The sequence below is a fragment of the Cavia porcellus genome, unplaced genomic scaffold (genome assembly GCF_034190915.1).
Source record: "Cavia porcellus strain 051 isolate PalLab524CR breed Dunkin Hartley unplaced genomic scaffold, mCavPor4.1 scaffold_2, whole genome shotgun sequence".
NCBI lineage: Eukaryota > Metazoa > Chordata > Mammalia > Rodentia > Caviidae > Cavia > Cavia porcellus.
Window position 1 is genome coordinate 25,995,895 of NW_026947485.1, and position 16,368 is coordinate 26,012,262.

The following is a 16,368-nucleotide window of genomic DNA, read 5'->3' on the forward strand; positions in this document are numbered from 1 at the left end:
AGTAAAGATAAAAGAACATAAAATATATTTAGAGAATAGGAAATGTTCAGTGGGTTTTAATTGTAAGCTTTTAATAATGTAACAGTGAATCTGCTTAAGTTTAAGCATTAAAAGGCTGGGGATATAGCTCTGCAGCATAGCTCCTGCCTGGCAAGCTCAAGGTCCTGAGTTAGATTCCTGGCAGTGGAGAAAAAAAAAAAAAAGAGCATAGTAGGTATCTTCTAAAGGTCCTTTTTACCTGTGTTTAGATTTGTTTTTGTTTTTGTTTGTCTTTTTCCTTTTTTTTTATCGGTACCGGGGATCGAACTCACGACTGCCTGCTTGCGAGGCAGGCGCTTATGCTGCTGAGCTAAATCCCCAGTCCCCTGTTTAGATTTCTTGAGGAGTGTAGATCAAACTTTACAACATAGACACTGAAATATATTGTTAAAGATACTTTTCTAGGCGAGGCATGGGGGGACATGCCTGTAATCTCAGCACTTAGGAGGCTGAGGCAGGGGGATCAGTTCAAGGCCAGCCTGAGCTACATAGTGACTTCAAGGCAAGCCTGAACTGCATAGTGAGACTCTGTCTTAAAACAAAACAAAAAGGTGCTTGAGAATTATTCATCAAGTACTTTACTGTTTGCATATTTTTTTTTCAAAGCTCTCCGATTTAAAGGATGAAACAAATCATGCAGCACCTACATTTGGATTTGGAAGTAGACAAGCAGGAACATTCGGGTCACCAGGTAAGTGATAAAACAATGCAAGACTTCACTAGTTCAGAAAAGTAGGATTTTGTAAGTTTCAAATTACAGAGCTTAAATCACCATTTTAAATCACCCTTGCAAATTCTGCCATCTTTCATTTTGGAGCATCAGAAAGAGGCTCCAAAACGAAAGTTTGAAAGAGCAGTGGCTCAAACTTTAGAAGTACATTTTAGGAATGTTTTCTCATGAGCTTCATAGGAATATACAGCTCTAATAGCAGGACATTTGATTATCACTACGGCTGTCAAGTGACAGTTCAGGTGAAACAGGGGGACAACCAAAAGTGAAAGACCACTCCCTGGTCCCTGAGATTTCTCATGGGTAACGGGAAATCACAGGTAGCAGAAAGGACAAGACAATGGAGGTCAGTGAATTTGTCCTGACGTCTCAATTTCATTTTTCTCTTCCAAAAATTTCTTCCAAACATGGCAGAAATAAGAAAAGGAGGACAAATGGAGCTATGTACTCTGACTATAATAGATTATTGTTTCTTTTTCCGTTTATTTAAGGTTTTCCAGTGAGTGACAGCAAAAGTGCTCGTGCTCCGAATTTTAGCTTTAAAATGAACCCTGGAATCGCCACTGCCGCTGCTGGAGGCCCTTCCGTGTTTGGGGCCGCTCCAGCCTTTGGGGCTGGACCCTCTGCTAGTTCTGCCAGTTCTACTTCGGCTCCGAATTTTGGATTTGGGAAACCTGAAATCACTTCTGCCGCCTCATTTTCATTTAAAAGCCCTGCAGCCTCCAGTTTTGGATCACCTGGATTTTCAGGATTTCCATCTGCTGTGGGAGCAGGGCCTTTTGGAGCTCCAGTGGCCCCAGCTTTTGGAAGTGGCAGCTCTGTGACGGGTTTTGGTAGTTCTGGCTCACATTCTCACACTGCTTTCTCTAAGCCAGCTAATGACACCTTTAGAGCCACCGCTCTCCCAGCCTCCAGTGTCGTCGCGACAACAGATAGTATGTTATTCACACCCAAGGATCAACTAACAGCGGAAGAACTGGAACAATTTCAATCCAAGAAATTTATTCTGGGAAAAATTCCATTAAAACCACCACCTATGGAGCTTCTAAATATCTAAAGGAGCAATTTTAACTATAGAAAAGAATAAAGAAATTGAGGGTCTTTTTGGATTCTTTTTTTTGCGGTGTTAAGGATCATCCCTGACTCTACCACTAAGCTATGCCAGCCTCGAGAATGGCTTTTGAAATTGTCTTTCGTGGTTTATATAAAAGAAGATACAGTTAGAAACAGAGATGTAGATGGATGTGTGTATGTGTGTGTGTGTGTGTATAGAAGCGTTCAATAACATTTGAGACTATTGAAAGTTTAGCTCTTTGAGCCTAATTACATAAGCATAATAAAATACAACTTCAAGAGAATTTTTGAACTGTAATTACTGATGGAACTAAAATAATTTGTATGTATTGGATAAAATAATTTTCTTATTGTATATCACTTTACTGTTTTGAAACTAAAAAATTTGTACTGAATAAATTATTTCTTCATTTTATGTCATTTTATTGTGTCACCTTTTAAAGCTGGGGTGGGGCAGGGTTACAGCTCAGCAACACAGCAGCTGCCTGGCAGGCACAAGAGTATGAGTTCAGTTTCCAGGACCAAAAACCAAAAACGGTGTGTATGAGATTGATGATTGAACCAAGGGTCTTGTAATGCTAGTTGAGTTTTCTACCACTAAGCTCCATCCCCAGCCCCTGACTTTTTTTTAATGTAAAAAAAATTTTTAACCTCATAAAAGATATGTACTCCCACTTATTTTAACATATATTCAAATGATTCAGTCTGCAGAGGGCCTAAATTGTGTTACACTTTTTGAAAAACTGTGTGATTCCAAATAAAGTTCCAGAACCCTAACATTTGGAACAGAAATACATTTGAAATCCTCCCTGTTGCAGAAATGATAAACGGACTATAAGTTTCCTTTTCTTTGTCCTGAAGCTGTAAAGTTTTCATTATTGTTACTTAACAGTTGTTTTACTTTTTTTTTTTTTTTTTTGTCTTTTTCTTTTTTATCGGTACTGGGGATCGAACTCACGACCACACACTTGCAAGGCAGGCGCTTATACCGCTGAGCTAAATCCCCAGCCCCAAAAGATTGAGACATTCCTTTTATTTTATTTATTTATTTATTTATTTATTTTGTCTTTTTTTCGGTACGGGGGATCGAACTCACGACTACCTGCTTGCAAGGCAGGTGCTTATGCCACTGAGCTAAATCTCCAGCCCCGTTACTTAATAGTTGAATCAGCATTTTCTTGCTTCTGTACTGTACTACATATAGATGTCTTAATCCATTCCTGTTGCTGTAACAAAATACCTGAGACTGGGTAGTTTTTTTTTTTTGTTTGTTTGTTTTTGTCTTTTTCCTTTTTATTGGTACTGGGGATCGAACTCACAACTGCCTGCTTGCAAGGCAGGTGCTTATGCCGCTGAGCTAAATCCCCAGCCCCAAGACTGGGTAGTTTATAAATAACAGTTTATTTATCATAGTTGTGGAGGCTGGAAATCCAAGATTTTTTTTTTTTTAAAGAAAAGAGCTTATTTGGGCTGGTTTTAGAGATTGTAATACAATTCATTGGCTCCAAGGCAGAAACTGCATGGAGAAAGGATCTGGAGAAGTTAAGCTGCTCATCATGGTGATCAGGAAAGAGAGATGGATACAGAGAGGGAGCTGTATCCACCCAGGCTACACTCACAGCGACCCACTTTGGAAGTCCAAGATTTAGGTGCCAGCAGTGTTACTGATGGAGATCTGCTCTCTTCCCTCCACGATGTGACCTTTGATCCTGAATTCTCACATGGCGGAGGGTGAAGTGGCCAAAAAGTGATGTGTTCTTACATAACAGGGAAAAAATCCACTCTCAAGCTATACAGATACACACACACACACATGGCTTTTTGTAATACCTCATTGATTCCAAGCGCCCTTACTTCCCATTTGAAATTCCCAGTGTCCTTGAAGCTTTCAGAAGATGCGTTTTCAGATGTGCCTGATTGTAAGAATCACTGAAGTGTTTGTTTACCTGGGTAATATATCCAGATTATGGGGCTTTTTCCTTGAGCTGGGCTTAGAAGTATGTTAAGTATTCCAACTGATTTTTTAGATAAGTTTATGAAATTCATCCAGCCGAACTTTACTACTTTGTAATATTTGATTGGGAATCTTTCATGTGCAAACATCCAAAAATGTTAATTTAGTGGAATTTAATGTCAGATAGTGCAAAATTGTCAAAAATCAGAAGCAAATGTTACAGATTATTTAAAAGTGTGAGAAACCAAAACAGTGAAGTCCACAGTGTCCTTATTGTAGTAGCACATGGGCAGTTAAGTTTCAACATAAATTTTGGGAGACACATTCTGTTCTAACAATCCAGCTATGCAGGCAGAGGTGTCAGGAGTCAAGACTAGGAACTCCCAGAATGTGGCTTACGAGCAGCAGAAAATCAAAAATGTGTGAGAGTAGGGGCTGGGGGTTTAGCTCAGCGGCATAAGCACCTGCCTTGCAAGCAGGCAGTCCATGAGTTCGATCCCCGGTACCAATAAAAATGTGAGGTGGTCGGGCATAGAGGCAGTCTGATCTTCCAGATGCCAAGGACTTAAAGGAAAAAGGCAGCATGAGCGTATACCACATCTGGGTTTTTCCAGTGAGCAAGAGACAGTTTCAGAAAATCTGGACTATGAGGCTTTCACCCTCCAAAGCAAAAATGGTTCCTTTTACAACTACTGCATTAATTGTCTTGCCCAAACCCAAGTGGCAGAATTGCAAGTAATATTGCAATCAACTGATTTAACTTGCTCAGTTGTCTGACCATAAATGAGAAGGGGAGAGATGTAACGCCTGAGAGTTGATTAGAAGGGAGAGAGTAAACTGACAGGAAAGAGAACCATGTAAAGTAGACCAATAGAGACAGTGCTTAGCATAGGGAGGTCCGGGGTTTAAGCCCCAGAACCAAAAAATAAAAATTATTTAAAAGGCACAAAATGAATTAGCTTTACCGCATTACAAAATAATGTAACAAGCCATTAAACAATGGTTAATTGCAGTAGATTCATACAATACAGTACTATGCATCCTTTCTTAGTTACCTAAAAGAGTAGGGATTAGCTTGATAAAGTTTTCATTCTGTAATCAGTGGGCAAAAGCTTGGAGTAAAAATAACATGCAGTACCACGTTATCCAATTTAGAGGGGAAATGTATACTCATGGGGGAAGGTACTAAAATTTTTTTTAAGGCTCAAGTGTTAATGTGCCAGGTAAGTGGCTATGTTCCAAATAACACCCTATTACATTTATTAGCTAATTTTATGCTCACAACCATATAATCTGAGTGCTATTTAATGATCTGTGTTTTCTAAATGAGAAGACCAAGACCTGGAAATGTTAAATGATACCTCCAAGGTCAATTAGCAAATCATTGAATTAGGATTCAAACACTGGATTTAGAAGTCCATGCCAAACGCTATACTAGATACTAAATTATGAGTACATCTTTCTTAGTTTATTAGTATGCTCTACAATATACATATATTAGCCTTGTGATGTTTCCCACAATATTCCTTCATAGGTATTATGTGTGGAATGAAGCATAACATTTTCAGATGACAAGGACAGTTTCAGCAAGACAATCTCTTTCTCCATTCATTCATTGTCATGCCTGGCTTGCTTTTCCTTTTATTACTCGAGTGTGAGGTCGTGAGTTTAATCCCTGGTACCAAAAAAAAAAAAAAAAAAAAAAAAGATGTAACATGCCAGGTGTTTTGGTTACTTTTCTCTTACTGCTGAGGCAAAATACCTGACGCCCAAAGTTAGAGAAGGGAGTGTTTATTTCTTACAGATTGTTGGTTTCCATCCATACTCAGTTACTCCAAGCTGCAGGGTCACATGGCAGGGCCACCATTTATAGGTACGCAAACAACAAGCACCAACAGCAAAAGAGAGAGACACACCTTCTTCCCACCATTGCTGCCTCTGTCCCTGAGCAGGTGTAGGACTCACACCACCAGTCCAAGCACAAGACAACAAACCAATCACAAACACTAGATTCATGATTGCATGAGACTTGGAGGGGCGCACTGACATAAACCATGACACTAGGCATGGTGCCACATACCTATAATCTCAGCACTGGAAAGACTGAGGTAGGAGGATTACTATCAGTTCACAGCCAGCATGAACTACATAGTGAGACCCTGTCTCAAACAAAACCAAAAATAACAAAACCAAAAACTGGAAGCCTTCAAAAGGTGTGGGACTATTTTAAGAAAGCTTTAAAGTATGAACAGATTAATGAAGACATTTTCTTTCCCTCAAATGTTAGTTTTAAATTATTACAGAAGAAGCCAGGCATCGTGGCGCACTCCTGTAACCCCAGTACTTGAGAGGCGGAGGTAGGAGGATCATTGCAAGTTTGAGACCAACCTGGTCTACAAAGTGAGACCAACGTCAGCCTGAACTGCATAGTGAGGCCCTGTCTCAGAAAGAAAAAAATTATTATAGAAGAAATTTAGAAAGTTCAACCTCATTAGTACTAATGAAATGCAAATTAAAATAATGGTATATCACTTCATGCCCATTAACCTAGCAACAATGAAAATCTAACTAGTACTGATGAAGATGTAATGTTGTGATGAAGATGTAGTAACTTATGTGTGTGTGTGTTGGTGTAAGCAGAGAGAAGTCCGGCAACATCTAGTAACAGTGAAGGTGCACATCCTCTGCAACCTACAGTTCACTCCTCTGCATGATGTTCACTCTTCAAAGTGTGACTCCAGGGCCAGCACCATCTGTGTCCCCTGGAAGCTTAATACAAACACAGAATGTCAGGTATCTCCCCAAACTTACTGAATCAGAGTATGCATTTTAATAAAAGCCATCATATGATTGTACGCACATTTATAAGAAACGTCTTCATGTAAGAACAGTGAGACATGTACAGAGTATTATTGATAGTAGCCAAGCATGGCAGCAGCTAGAAGTCCATTCAAAGATAGCAAACGGTGGCACAGTGGGATATGTCTGTACTGGCAAATCAAGTTAGATGTACAAACAGCCACCCAAAGCAGAGTGATACGTACGTATGCATCTAAAGTATAAAATGCAAAATAAGTTGTATTATTTTTGGACACTGAAACGTAAGAATAGCAGCATGGGAATAAACTCCAAATTCAGAATAGGACTTACAGATAGGGGCTTCGTAAGTGACTTTCTTTAAAGGTGAAAGTTTATATGACAATAATAAAATTTAATAGTGAATAACTAGTATATAAAGTCATTTATATTATCTTCCATGATTTTTCCATGTGCTTGAAATAAGCTTAAAATTTTTAAAGATTTAATTTAAAGGGGGAAATCCAACAAGAAAATGCCATTTTCCCCACACCCCTAAGTAGCTTCCAGACTTCTGAAGTGATTGCTGTGAATAACCGGTTTGCCAAATTATATACAAATCTTTTTTCTTTTTTTGTCTTTTTCCTTTTTATCGGTACCAGGGATCGAACTCACAACTGCCTGCTTGCAAGGCAGGTGCTTATGCCGCTGGACTAAATCCCCAGCCCCTATACAAATCTTTTGAATTAAATACACCACACTAGCTGTGCATGGGGGCACACACCTGTAAATCCCAGCAGGCAGGAAGCTGAGGCAGGAGGATTACTGCAAGTCCGAGGCCTACATAGTGAGACTTTGCCTCAAAAAATAAGTAAATACAATAAAAGAGGGAGAAAAGAGAAAGAGAGAGAGAGAGACTAGCCACACTGAGGAAGAACAGGACTAAAACAGCTCTAGGGAAGATCTGACTGTAGATGCAGAAAAGAAAAATTTTTGTCACAGAACAATGAAATGTTAAGGACATGCATTCAAATATATGTGGGCCAAAATAGAAATTATACTTGACTCACTATTTTGTGTAAAAGTGTGTGTTTTGCTAGTTACACTAGACAAGATAATCTAGAATCAGTATAGCAAGTGGTAATCTTGAGGCTCTTTTCTTGGTCCCAAATCCTCACCAGCTGGGAGTCTCGTCTGGTTTCCTTGGTTGTTTGTACTGTAAACTGGCACTCAGCCTGACAAGCACTGGAACGCGGACCACAAGAACCGCCCGCCTCTGGGGTCTTTTGACACTGTCAGTCTTTTCTCATTTGGAAACCTATTAGGAACTATTTGTGGCTCTTAACTCACATCTCTTCCCCGCCCAAAACAGAACACAAACACAAACAGAAAACATGACATGAATTCTCTCTCATTTCAGAAGCTCAACTTAGAGACGTTTCACATAATGCAGAGATTAGTCTTGTACGGGAAAAGTGGTTTTTAAAAAAGTGATTTGATTTACTGAGTCATTACTGATCAAATTAAGGGCCCATCAAATGTGCAATGCTGCACTATGGGTTCATCCCTACTAAGCCCTAATCGGTGCTGGCCCTGCTCTCAACCTCCCGCAAACAGCGTCAGGTCTCTCAAAGAGTTCGAGAAAGAGGATGGCGATCAAAGCAAGAACCTCTGTGTACAAATTCAAACAGTTACTTATGCAAAGATGCTGAAGGGCCACTCAAAAGGAACAGGGGTGGGTAAAGTTCATGGAGTCACCAGCGACCAGCTGTCCTAAGTTCCCACAGGAAATGAGTTTCAGTTGTTCTAATACAGAAGCGAAACCATAATAGGAAGAGAAGTGAGCTTCTATTTATTTATTTTGTGGTGCTGGGGACTGAACCCAGGGCTACACACACGCACACACACACACACACACACACACGCACGCACGCACGCACGCACACACATGCACACGCACACACGTGTTTTCTAAGCAAATGCTGTCCCACTGAGCTATGCTGTAGCCCAGAAATGAGTATCTCAACAGAAGTAAGATGAAACTTTAAGATAGCATTACCTTAGAGTTGGAAAAGCTCTTAATCTCCTTGAATACAGGAAAAGCAAAACTCAATAGGAGAGAGGAAACTATTTCCAGTGACTCAGTTGCCTCCCACGTATTGGGAGTCTAGCTTAGATTCCACCGTCCGTCACTACAGCAGTTCTTTTGTAAACTTGCTAACTTTGCTTAGTCCCCTCTCCCTCCAAGTGCTTGCCTGCCACCTGCCTGTCCCCATGCTGGGAGGCTGTCGCCTCTGCCTAGCACACTTATGATGCTCATGCTGGGTGACACCAACAGTTGTCCTTCACCTGCTCATCCACGGGTCTCCCACTTCAAGTCTCCCACAAAAGTTCACACAGTGTGTAGCATCTCCCTGCTGAGAAGAACTGAAGGCGTAAAGCTCCCAGTCTCATTTTCCAAAGCCAATGTCCACGTCTATCTGCATGTTGGATGCACTGCACGGCTGCCCTCCACTGCCAAATGTCACTGCATCTTCAGCCGGTTCCAAGTTGTCTCCCAACCCTTGTCCCATTGAAACCATCCTTGCTGAGATCTTAGCAAGGCCCCTTTTCAGACTAGAACATCCCTGCACCAGCTCCTGACCCTGCATTTCCTCAGGGAATCAGGGAAGGAAAAGAGTCTCTTTCCCTGGATTCTCAACAAAAGTCTTGCTATCTCCCCCTGGCTCTAATTAGGGCAGTGGCTCCACCCTAGATCAGTCATGTTCCAGGGGGAATATGATTTTCTGATCAGCTTGGGGCTGAAGCACTGAGAGTGGGAGAAGAGGGTTTCTCTTGAGAGAAACTCAGCTCTATTTGGTGGGTTTTTGGGGGTTTTTTTGCTTCTTTGTTTTGTTTGTTTGTTTGTTTGTTGGTACTGGTGATCAAACTTGTGACCTCACACTGTGCAGCTGAGCTATATCCCCCCCTTCATTCTTTTTTATTGTTGTTTTGTTTATAATACCGGGATCAAACTCACAACCTTGCACTTGCCAGGCAAGCGCTTGTGCTGCTAAACAGTATCCCTGCCCCGCCTCCCCACCCCGTTTCTGCTTTAAAAAGAAGGGATAAGCTGAGAGAGGCAGTACATGCCTGCGATCTCAACATTCTGGAGCCAAAAAGAAGAGGATTGCAAGTTTGAGGATAGCCTGGCTTATATCGCCAAACTCTGTCTCAAACAAACAAAAAGATGAAGAATGGGCCCACAGAGGAATAATAAACATCTTCCAGTCATCTACAAGTCAGTGTGTGCTTCCTGGTGTTACCACACTTCTTAACAGTCTTCCCCACAGCTGACGATATTCTATATTGGGACTTTTAAAAGTTGCAAGTGAAGGGATCCAGCTCCATTAGTCTGATCAACGAAAAGAAGTGGGGATGATATTTACTGGTCACATATTAGCAAAATCCAGGGTTGATGCAGATTCATGCAAAGCTAGATACACAGTGCTATTTCAGAATGTGCCCCCAAAATTATTTTGCAGGAAACTTGCTCCTTGCTATGTCTACAGGGGATACAAAGAGGGAGAGTGTTTATGAATCAAGGGCCACTGCAAAGTAATTAGGTCATGGGGGCAAGCCCTAGGAAGGGATTAATGTAATTCTCATGGGACTTTGGTCAGTTCCTGCAAGAGTCAGTTGTTATAAAAAGAGCACTTCTGCTCCTGAGACTCTGAGGGCTTCCTGTCTTGCCATGTGATCTTCCCTTCTGCAGTGGCTGTTTACCTTTTGGCTTCTCTACCATCTTGTCACACACATGGAGAGATGAGAGGATCAGCAGAAGCTAAACAGATGGACCATGCAGACTTGAATGTCCAGCTTCCAGAACTTGTGCTAAATGAATCACTTCTTTATGCATTGCCCAACCTCAAACAGCAACAGAAAACATAGAGGTAGCTCTTCCCACCTTCCTTTATCTTCTTTCAATTCTGCTACCACTAAGTTGGCTTTCTTCTTACACAGGCTGATGATGGCAAATATGAGCACCAAACACTCATGGCTCACTTTTACAGATAGAAACTCATAGAAACCCGAATAGATCCAACTAAAATTCCAGAGAAGATCCTACCTTGCCCTCTAGATCATGTGTCCATCTCTGACTGTGGTCAAAGTAACTCTGAAGGACAAGCTCAGGTGACGACCCTAACTTTGGAGATAGGGAAGGTGGAAGGTAATATCTTCACCAAATCCAGTCCCAGAATGAAAAAGGTGAGGCCCTAAATATAGATAGATAGATAGATAGATAGATAGATAGATAGATAGATAGAAAAACAGAGATAATAGATTCTACTGAGACCTTTCCAATGGATATTTGCCATTCTCTTATTTCATCCAGCAGTTCTGAACATTCATTCCACTTGAGTCTCTACAGCCCTCCTACAGAAAGCAGACCTTGTTCCCAGCCTCCCTTGCAGCTAGAGCACAGGTATGTAGACCGGACATTGCCAGTCAGATATAATGGGGAATGAATGGGTTGAAAGCTAGTGAAACAACAAAAGAGTCAGGCTGCAGAATCCATTCTGGCCAGGATGAGTGGCTGACCAGGCTGACCAGGTTAGAAGGCCCGCAAGAATGACATGGTGTAAGTTATAGTCACTTCATTTTACTTTCAAATAACAAAACAAGCAGTAAAAAGGAGACAAGTATGTGGAAATGACTTCCCACTGTCTCCTTGGTGACTCATGGAGCTGTAACCAAAGTTTGAAAGTCCAAGGAGTCCATGAGAAAGAAATGTCAAGACAGAGATGTTAAAACCAAGGGCTCAGTGACATTATATATACTGTTTTGGTAGAAGGAGAGAGAGAACCACATCAGCATACTTAAGCATTTCCCCAGGAGCCGCCATGCCATGCCATCCATTGGTACAATCACACTATAGCCTGCAAGCAAGCCCCTGGAAAGCACGCCAAATGGCAGCTGTGCTCTGTCCTGTCACCTCTGTGCAAGGATTCACCATGTCATCCATGTGTTTTTTCTTTTTATGAAGTCCCAGACCTACTCAAGATTTTAGTGCAACAGACCCAGCCATACCCACCAGAATGAGCAGCTGTGGCAACCGCCCAAGTGAGGGAAGCAGAAGTGCCTGTAGCGTGTCCCAAACTGGCCTTGTTATCTCATACCCCCATAGCAGAAGCAGCAGTGGCATTTCCACCAAATGAGGATGTTGACATTGTTCTCATCTGTGCGGTTGCCAAACCTCATCCATGGTTCTCCAAGAGCTGCTAGTAAGAATCCTCAAACACATCCTTTGATGCAACCCTTTTCACTCTACTGTTAAGAGGCAAGTTCATTGCTAGCACCCAAGACCTGGGCTGACAGACCCTCCTTGTTAAACTTTTATGTTGACACTCATGCTCTGATGCCTCTGGGCATTCTGCTTGGCACAAGTCTGGACATGAGACTGGCAAAGTCGGGGCAAGAAGGTAAAGGGAGCCTTCTCCCCGCCTCACTGTGAGTCTATTCGATTTGGCTACCATTGCAATAAACGAGTTCCATATTTCTTCTAAACGCAAGGTGACTTTTTTTCTGGGTAGGGTATTGTTGTAGAGGGACTCAACACTCAGCAAATATATCTACACTAGAAAAGAGAAAGCAGTGCTCCTTTTGCTTCTTAGACAGGTTCCTGGGAAGACCTGTGGGGCTCTGCAATAATTAGAGTCTGAAGGCAATGCTTCTTTAATTATTTTCACCTGCTCAGAATAAAGAGCACCTCCCTTTCATTGGGTCTTTAAAAACCAGTTTCTTTCCCTATCCCTGCCTACCTGCTCCACTGTTTATCAATTAATTTTCCCCTCATGTATTCTGATCTTTAAACTGTGCTGAGGTATAATTTATACACAGCTAACCAGTGTGTAGAACATGATGAGTTTTGATCGGTATACACACCCATGAGACAATAATTTTACTCAGCATACAAGATACTCTGTTCTCCAACACATCCTCAGGAGCCCTGTGGCCAAGGATTTCCTCCCATCAGCCATGGGCAACCACTGATCTTCTTTCTGTCCTTAGAAATTGTACTGCATGTTCTAGAAACTTTGTATAAAAGGAATCCTTTAGCCACCATCACCATGTCATATTTTTTGCCCAGCTGCTTTCACCAGAAATATTTGTTATGAAAATCACCCAGTGGTGGGCATGGCTTCCCCAAAGAAAGTCAGGAGAGGTAACCGTGCAATGTCCACTTCATCCAGCCCAGAACACAGGGCTTGGGTAGGCAGCACTGGCCTACAAAAGAGCAGAGCTGAATGACCAGAGAGAATTCTCTTAGGAGAGCAGGAGGAAGGAAGCAGTCCAGTCTTCTACAGTAACACTGTGCCTTTTATACCCCGGACATTTGCATGTTTACGGTGTGATCATTTATTCAATGTCTGTCTCATCTCCTTTCTCCAGCGCTCAGCACTGGGTCCTATAAATCTCCAGGCAATCTGACCACAGCCTGGCGTGAAACACAGCCAAGAGAAGACAATTAACTAATAATTTGTTGGATGAAAGGAGAGTCCTCACTGCACAAAGTGGGTCTCCCTTTGTTGTCAGGTAGATTTAGTGGAATCCGGGCTATAAAACTATGAACAGGACTGGGAATTTAGCGGCACAAATGCTTGCCTGGCAAGCTCGAAGTCATGAGTTCAATCTCTGTTACCAAAAACAACAACAACAATACTATAAACAAATCTGAAAAACAGAAGAAGCATATCTTTATTTTATTAAATTAAATAACACTGCTAGCTGTAAAATCCACTAGAGAACATGCTACTAATTCATTGCTGCTTGATACAAAATTCAATTTCTTTTTTATCCTTATTATTGAGATATAATTTATATGCAATAAAATAAACCTTTTCCCAGTAGGTTCAATGAATTTTGAGTTTTATATAACTATGTAACACCACCACTGTCAAGATATAGAACATTCCCATTACCCAAGAACTTCTCTTGTGCCTCTTAGCAAGCAATCCCCCACCCTTAATGCAAAGCTAATCTGCTTTCTGCCACTATAGTTGAATATTGCAGCTAGGTGTGGTGGCGCACACCTGTAATCCCAGCTGAGGCAGGAGGATTGCAGCCATTTCGAGGCCATCCTGGGCTACTGAATGAGACCCTGTCTGAAAACAAAGCAAAATAAAACAAAACATAAATGTGGCTTGTTTAGAAATTCACATTCTGTACCTGGTTTCTTTCACTCAGTGTAATGTTTTTGAGATTCATACATGCTATTACATATATCCTATGTAATAGAGTTGCTGAGCAACATCCCCACGTTTGTTCACCCATAAACGTATTGACAGACTCTTCCTACTTTCGACTATTGTAAACAAAGCTGCTGTAACATTCACATACAGGTTTGGTGTAGACATATGCTTTAATTTCTCTCCAGCAAACTCTTTGAAATGGAATGGCTAGGTCATATGGTCAGTGCATATGCTTGACATTTTATTTATTTAGGGAAAATATTTTATTAAGACGTATTGATGGGGTTCAGTATACTTCATACATGCACAGCATGAACTTGATCAAATTCAACCACGTTTTGCCACCTCCATGCTTACCATTTAAATTGTCAGATTTAGCAAAAAAAAAAAAAAAAAAAAAACACAGTTACATGTGAATTTCAGGTAAACAATGAATACTTTTCTGGTCTCAGTATGTCCGGAATGTTGTATTTAAGTTACACAAAATATTTTTCATTGTTTATCTGAAATTCACATTTAACTGACCATCCTGTATTTTTTTCTGGCAACCCTATTTTATTTTAGGTACCAGGAATCAAACTCACGTTTCCCAGGACAGGTGCTTACGTCGCTAAGATAAATTCCCAGCCCTGGCGACCCTATTTTAATTACTCCAAGAAAATCACCAAGCTTGATTATACTTGCCTCCATCATATTTATTTAATATGAAGTTTTTAATAATTTAAAACAATACAGAGGGATACATAAGTAAACGTGAATGTTCTTGTTATAGTTGCACGACTCTGTGAACAAACTAAAAACCATTTCACTGAACACTCCAGAGGGTGAATTGTATGGTATATGAAATGTATCTCAACATTTAAAAAGTGAGTACACCCCTGTAAGACATAGCCTTTCTGGCTCTCACCACACCTGAGTTGTCGGCCTCAAGACTGCCCTGAACACAGGATGGGAAAGAAGTGGGTGTCCCTTTTCAGAGAAGGCTTAGAAACCGCTTCACTCGTTAACCAAGGCTGTCTGCAGGAAGCAGAGACCACAAAGCACGCTCCTGCTTTCAAAGAATGTGCTATTCAGCTCAGAGCACAGAGGAAAGTCATAAAGAGTGTTATCAAGGATCAAAAGAAAAGTCCCAGACAATAAGCTCTTGAGTCTCTTGAAGCTGATAGATCTCTGGTGTCTCGCACGCCAGGGAAGGCTTCCTGGCAGATACAAGCTCTGAGCCAGGCACTGAGCAAGAAAGATTTTACTAAGAAATGGAAATGGTTTCCTTTCCCACTCAAAGAGGCTGTTATGAGCAAAGATGTGAGGGCCCGTTTGGAGGCAGAGAGAAGGTAGCCAATTCATAGTGGCAGGGAACAGGGGCAAAGTGGTGATTGGTGGCCTGTGATAAAGTCTGTCCTGACATGAGGTCTTAGGCTCCGTTGCTAGGTAAGCAGTGGGGAGGCGTGGCAGAGCTGGAGTGTGACAGTGCTTTCTGAAGTTTGTCAGAAGTGTGCAGGGTGGATTGCAGGGAAAAAGCTGTAAAAATTCAATGGTATCGCCCAGTGAGTGGCATGCGCACTCAAACCCCTGTACAGGAAGAGAAAATGGAAGAAGACACTGTCCATGGAGCTGAGGGCGAGGCAGGAATCTGAGAAACCTTTAACCTTCCAACCAGAAAGACTGGGAATGCCCATTATCCTGCCTTGATCATTCTGCGATGCGTAAACCTATCAAAACACCATATTGTGCCCCATAAATCCGCACAGTGACATGTCAATTAAAAACAACACAAAACAATGTGCTCCCTTCATGCCCTTTCTTTCCTCGCTTTGAAATGTTATCTCTGAGGTGATCCCTGTTAGGGGCACCCTTCTCTCGCACGTGCGGGCTGCCCATCAGCTTTGGCCACCTGCGCGCTGGCATCCAGGCCTCCTGGGTGCCGGAGTGAACCTGGAACTACATTTCCCAGAATCCCCTTCTCCGTGAGGGCCAGCGTTCCAGTACTCCTACCAGAGACCCTTGCTCAAGTCAACCCGGGGAAGAGAGCAAGAAGCGTTTTTCCCAAGAGCAGTTTCCCCAGACAGGTAGGAGACCCAGGGTTTAAAGCAGTCCCTTCATAGCTTGTGGGCAGCTCTCAGGCTGGCTCCTCAGCCAGGATCTCCAGCAGCAGTGACCTCTGCTCTGAAACTGACATCCCGTCACCAGGACCCTCCTTGTGTCCCCACTAAATCAACTCAACAGAGACCCACCTCCGGCTCTTTGAAGGCAGTTTAGTTCATCCCACTGCGTGAACATGTCGGAATTTATTTAATATCTTCTTTATTGGTAGACAAGGGTTTTTCTAGAAGTTTCATTACACAATGTCAGGTGGCCTTCTTGAACCACACACTTAAACAGTTCTGTCTTCACTAACCTCATCAAGCACATGACTGCTGATTTGTGCTTTTTGTGTTTTTAAGGAACTTTCCATCACGCCACCAATATGTCACATTGTTAGATTCCTGTCATCCCCAAGGAGAGGAAGGGGAGGGAACTCTGGAGGTTACAGTGTACCACCAGAC

At 41.8% G+C, this 16,368-nt stretch overlaps 1 protein-coding gene across 7 annotated transcripts in view; it reads left to right on the forward strand.

The window, feature by feature from the left end:
* The window catches only part of Nup42 (nucleoporin 42), a 31,757-nt gene extending 29,499 nt beyond the window's left edge, over window positions 1-2,258 (forward strand). For all 7 annotated transcript variants that reach the window (XM_063239398.1, XM_063239402.1, XM_013150449.3 and 4 more), the window contains 2 exons: window positions 646-730; window positions 1,261-2,258. In XM_063239398.1, the coding sequence (XP_063095468.1) occupies window positions 646-730; window positions 1,261-1,826 (651 nt within the window). In that variant the 3' untranslated portion in view covers window positions 1,827-2,258. The remainder of the gene's footprint in view (window positions 1-645; window positions 731-1,260) is intronic.
* Window positions 2,259-16,368: the final 14,110 nt, after the last annotated feature.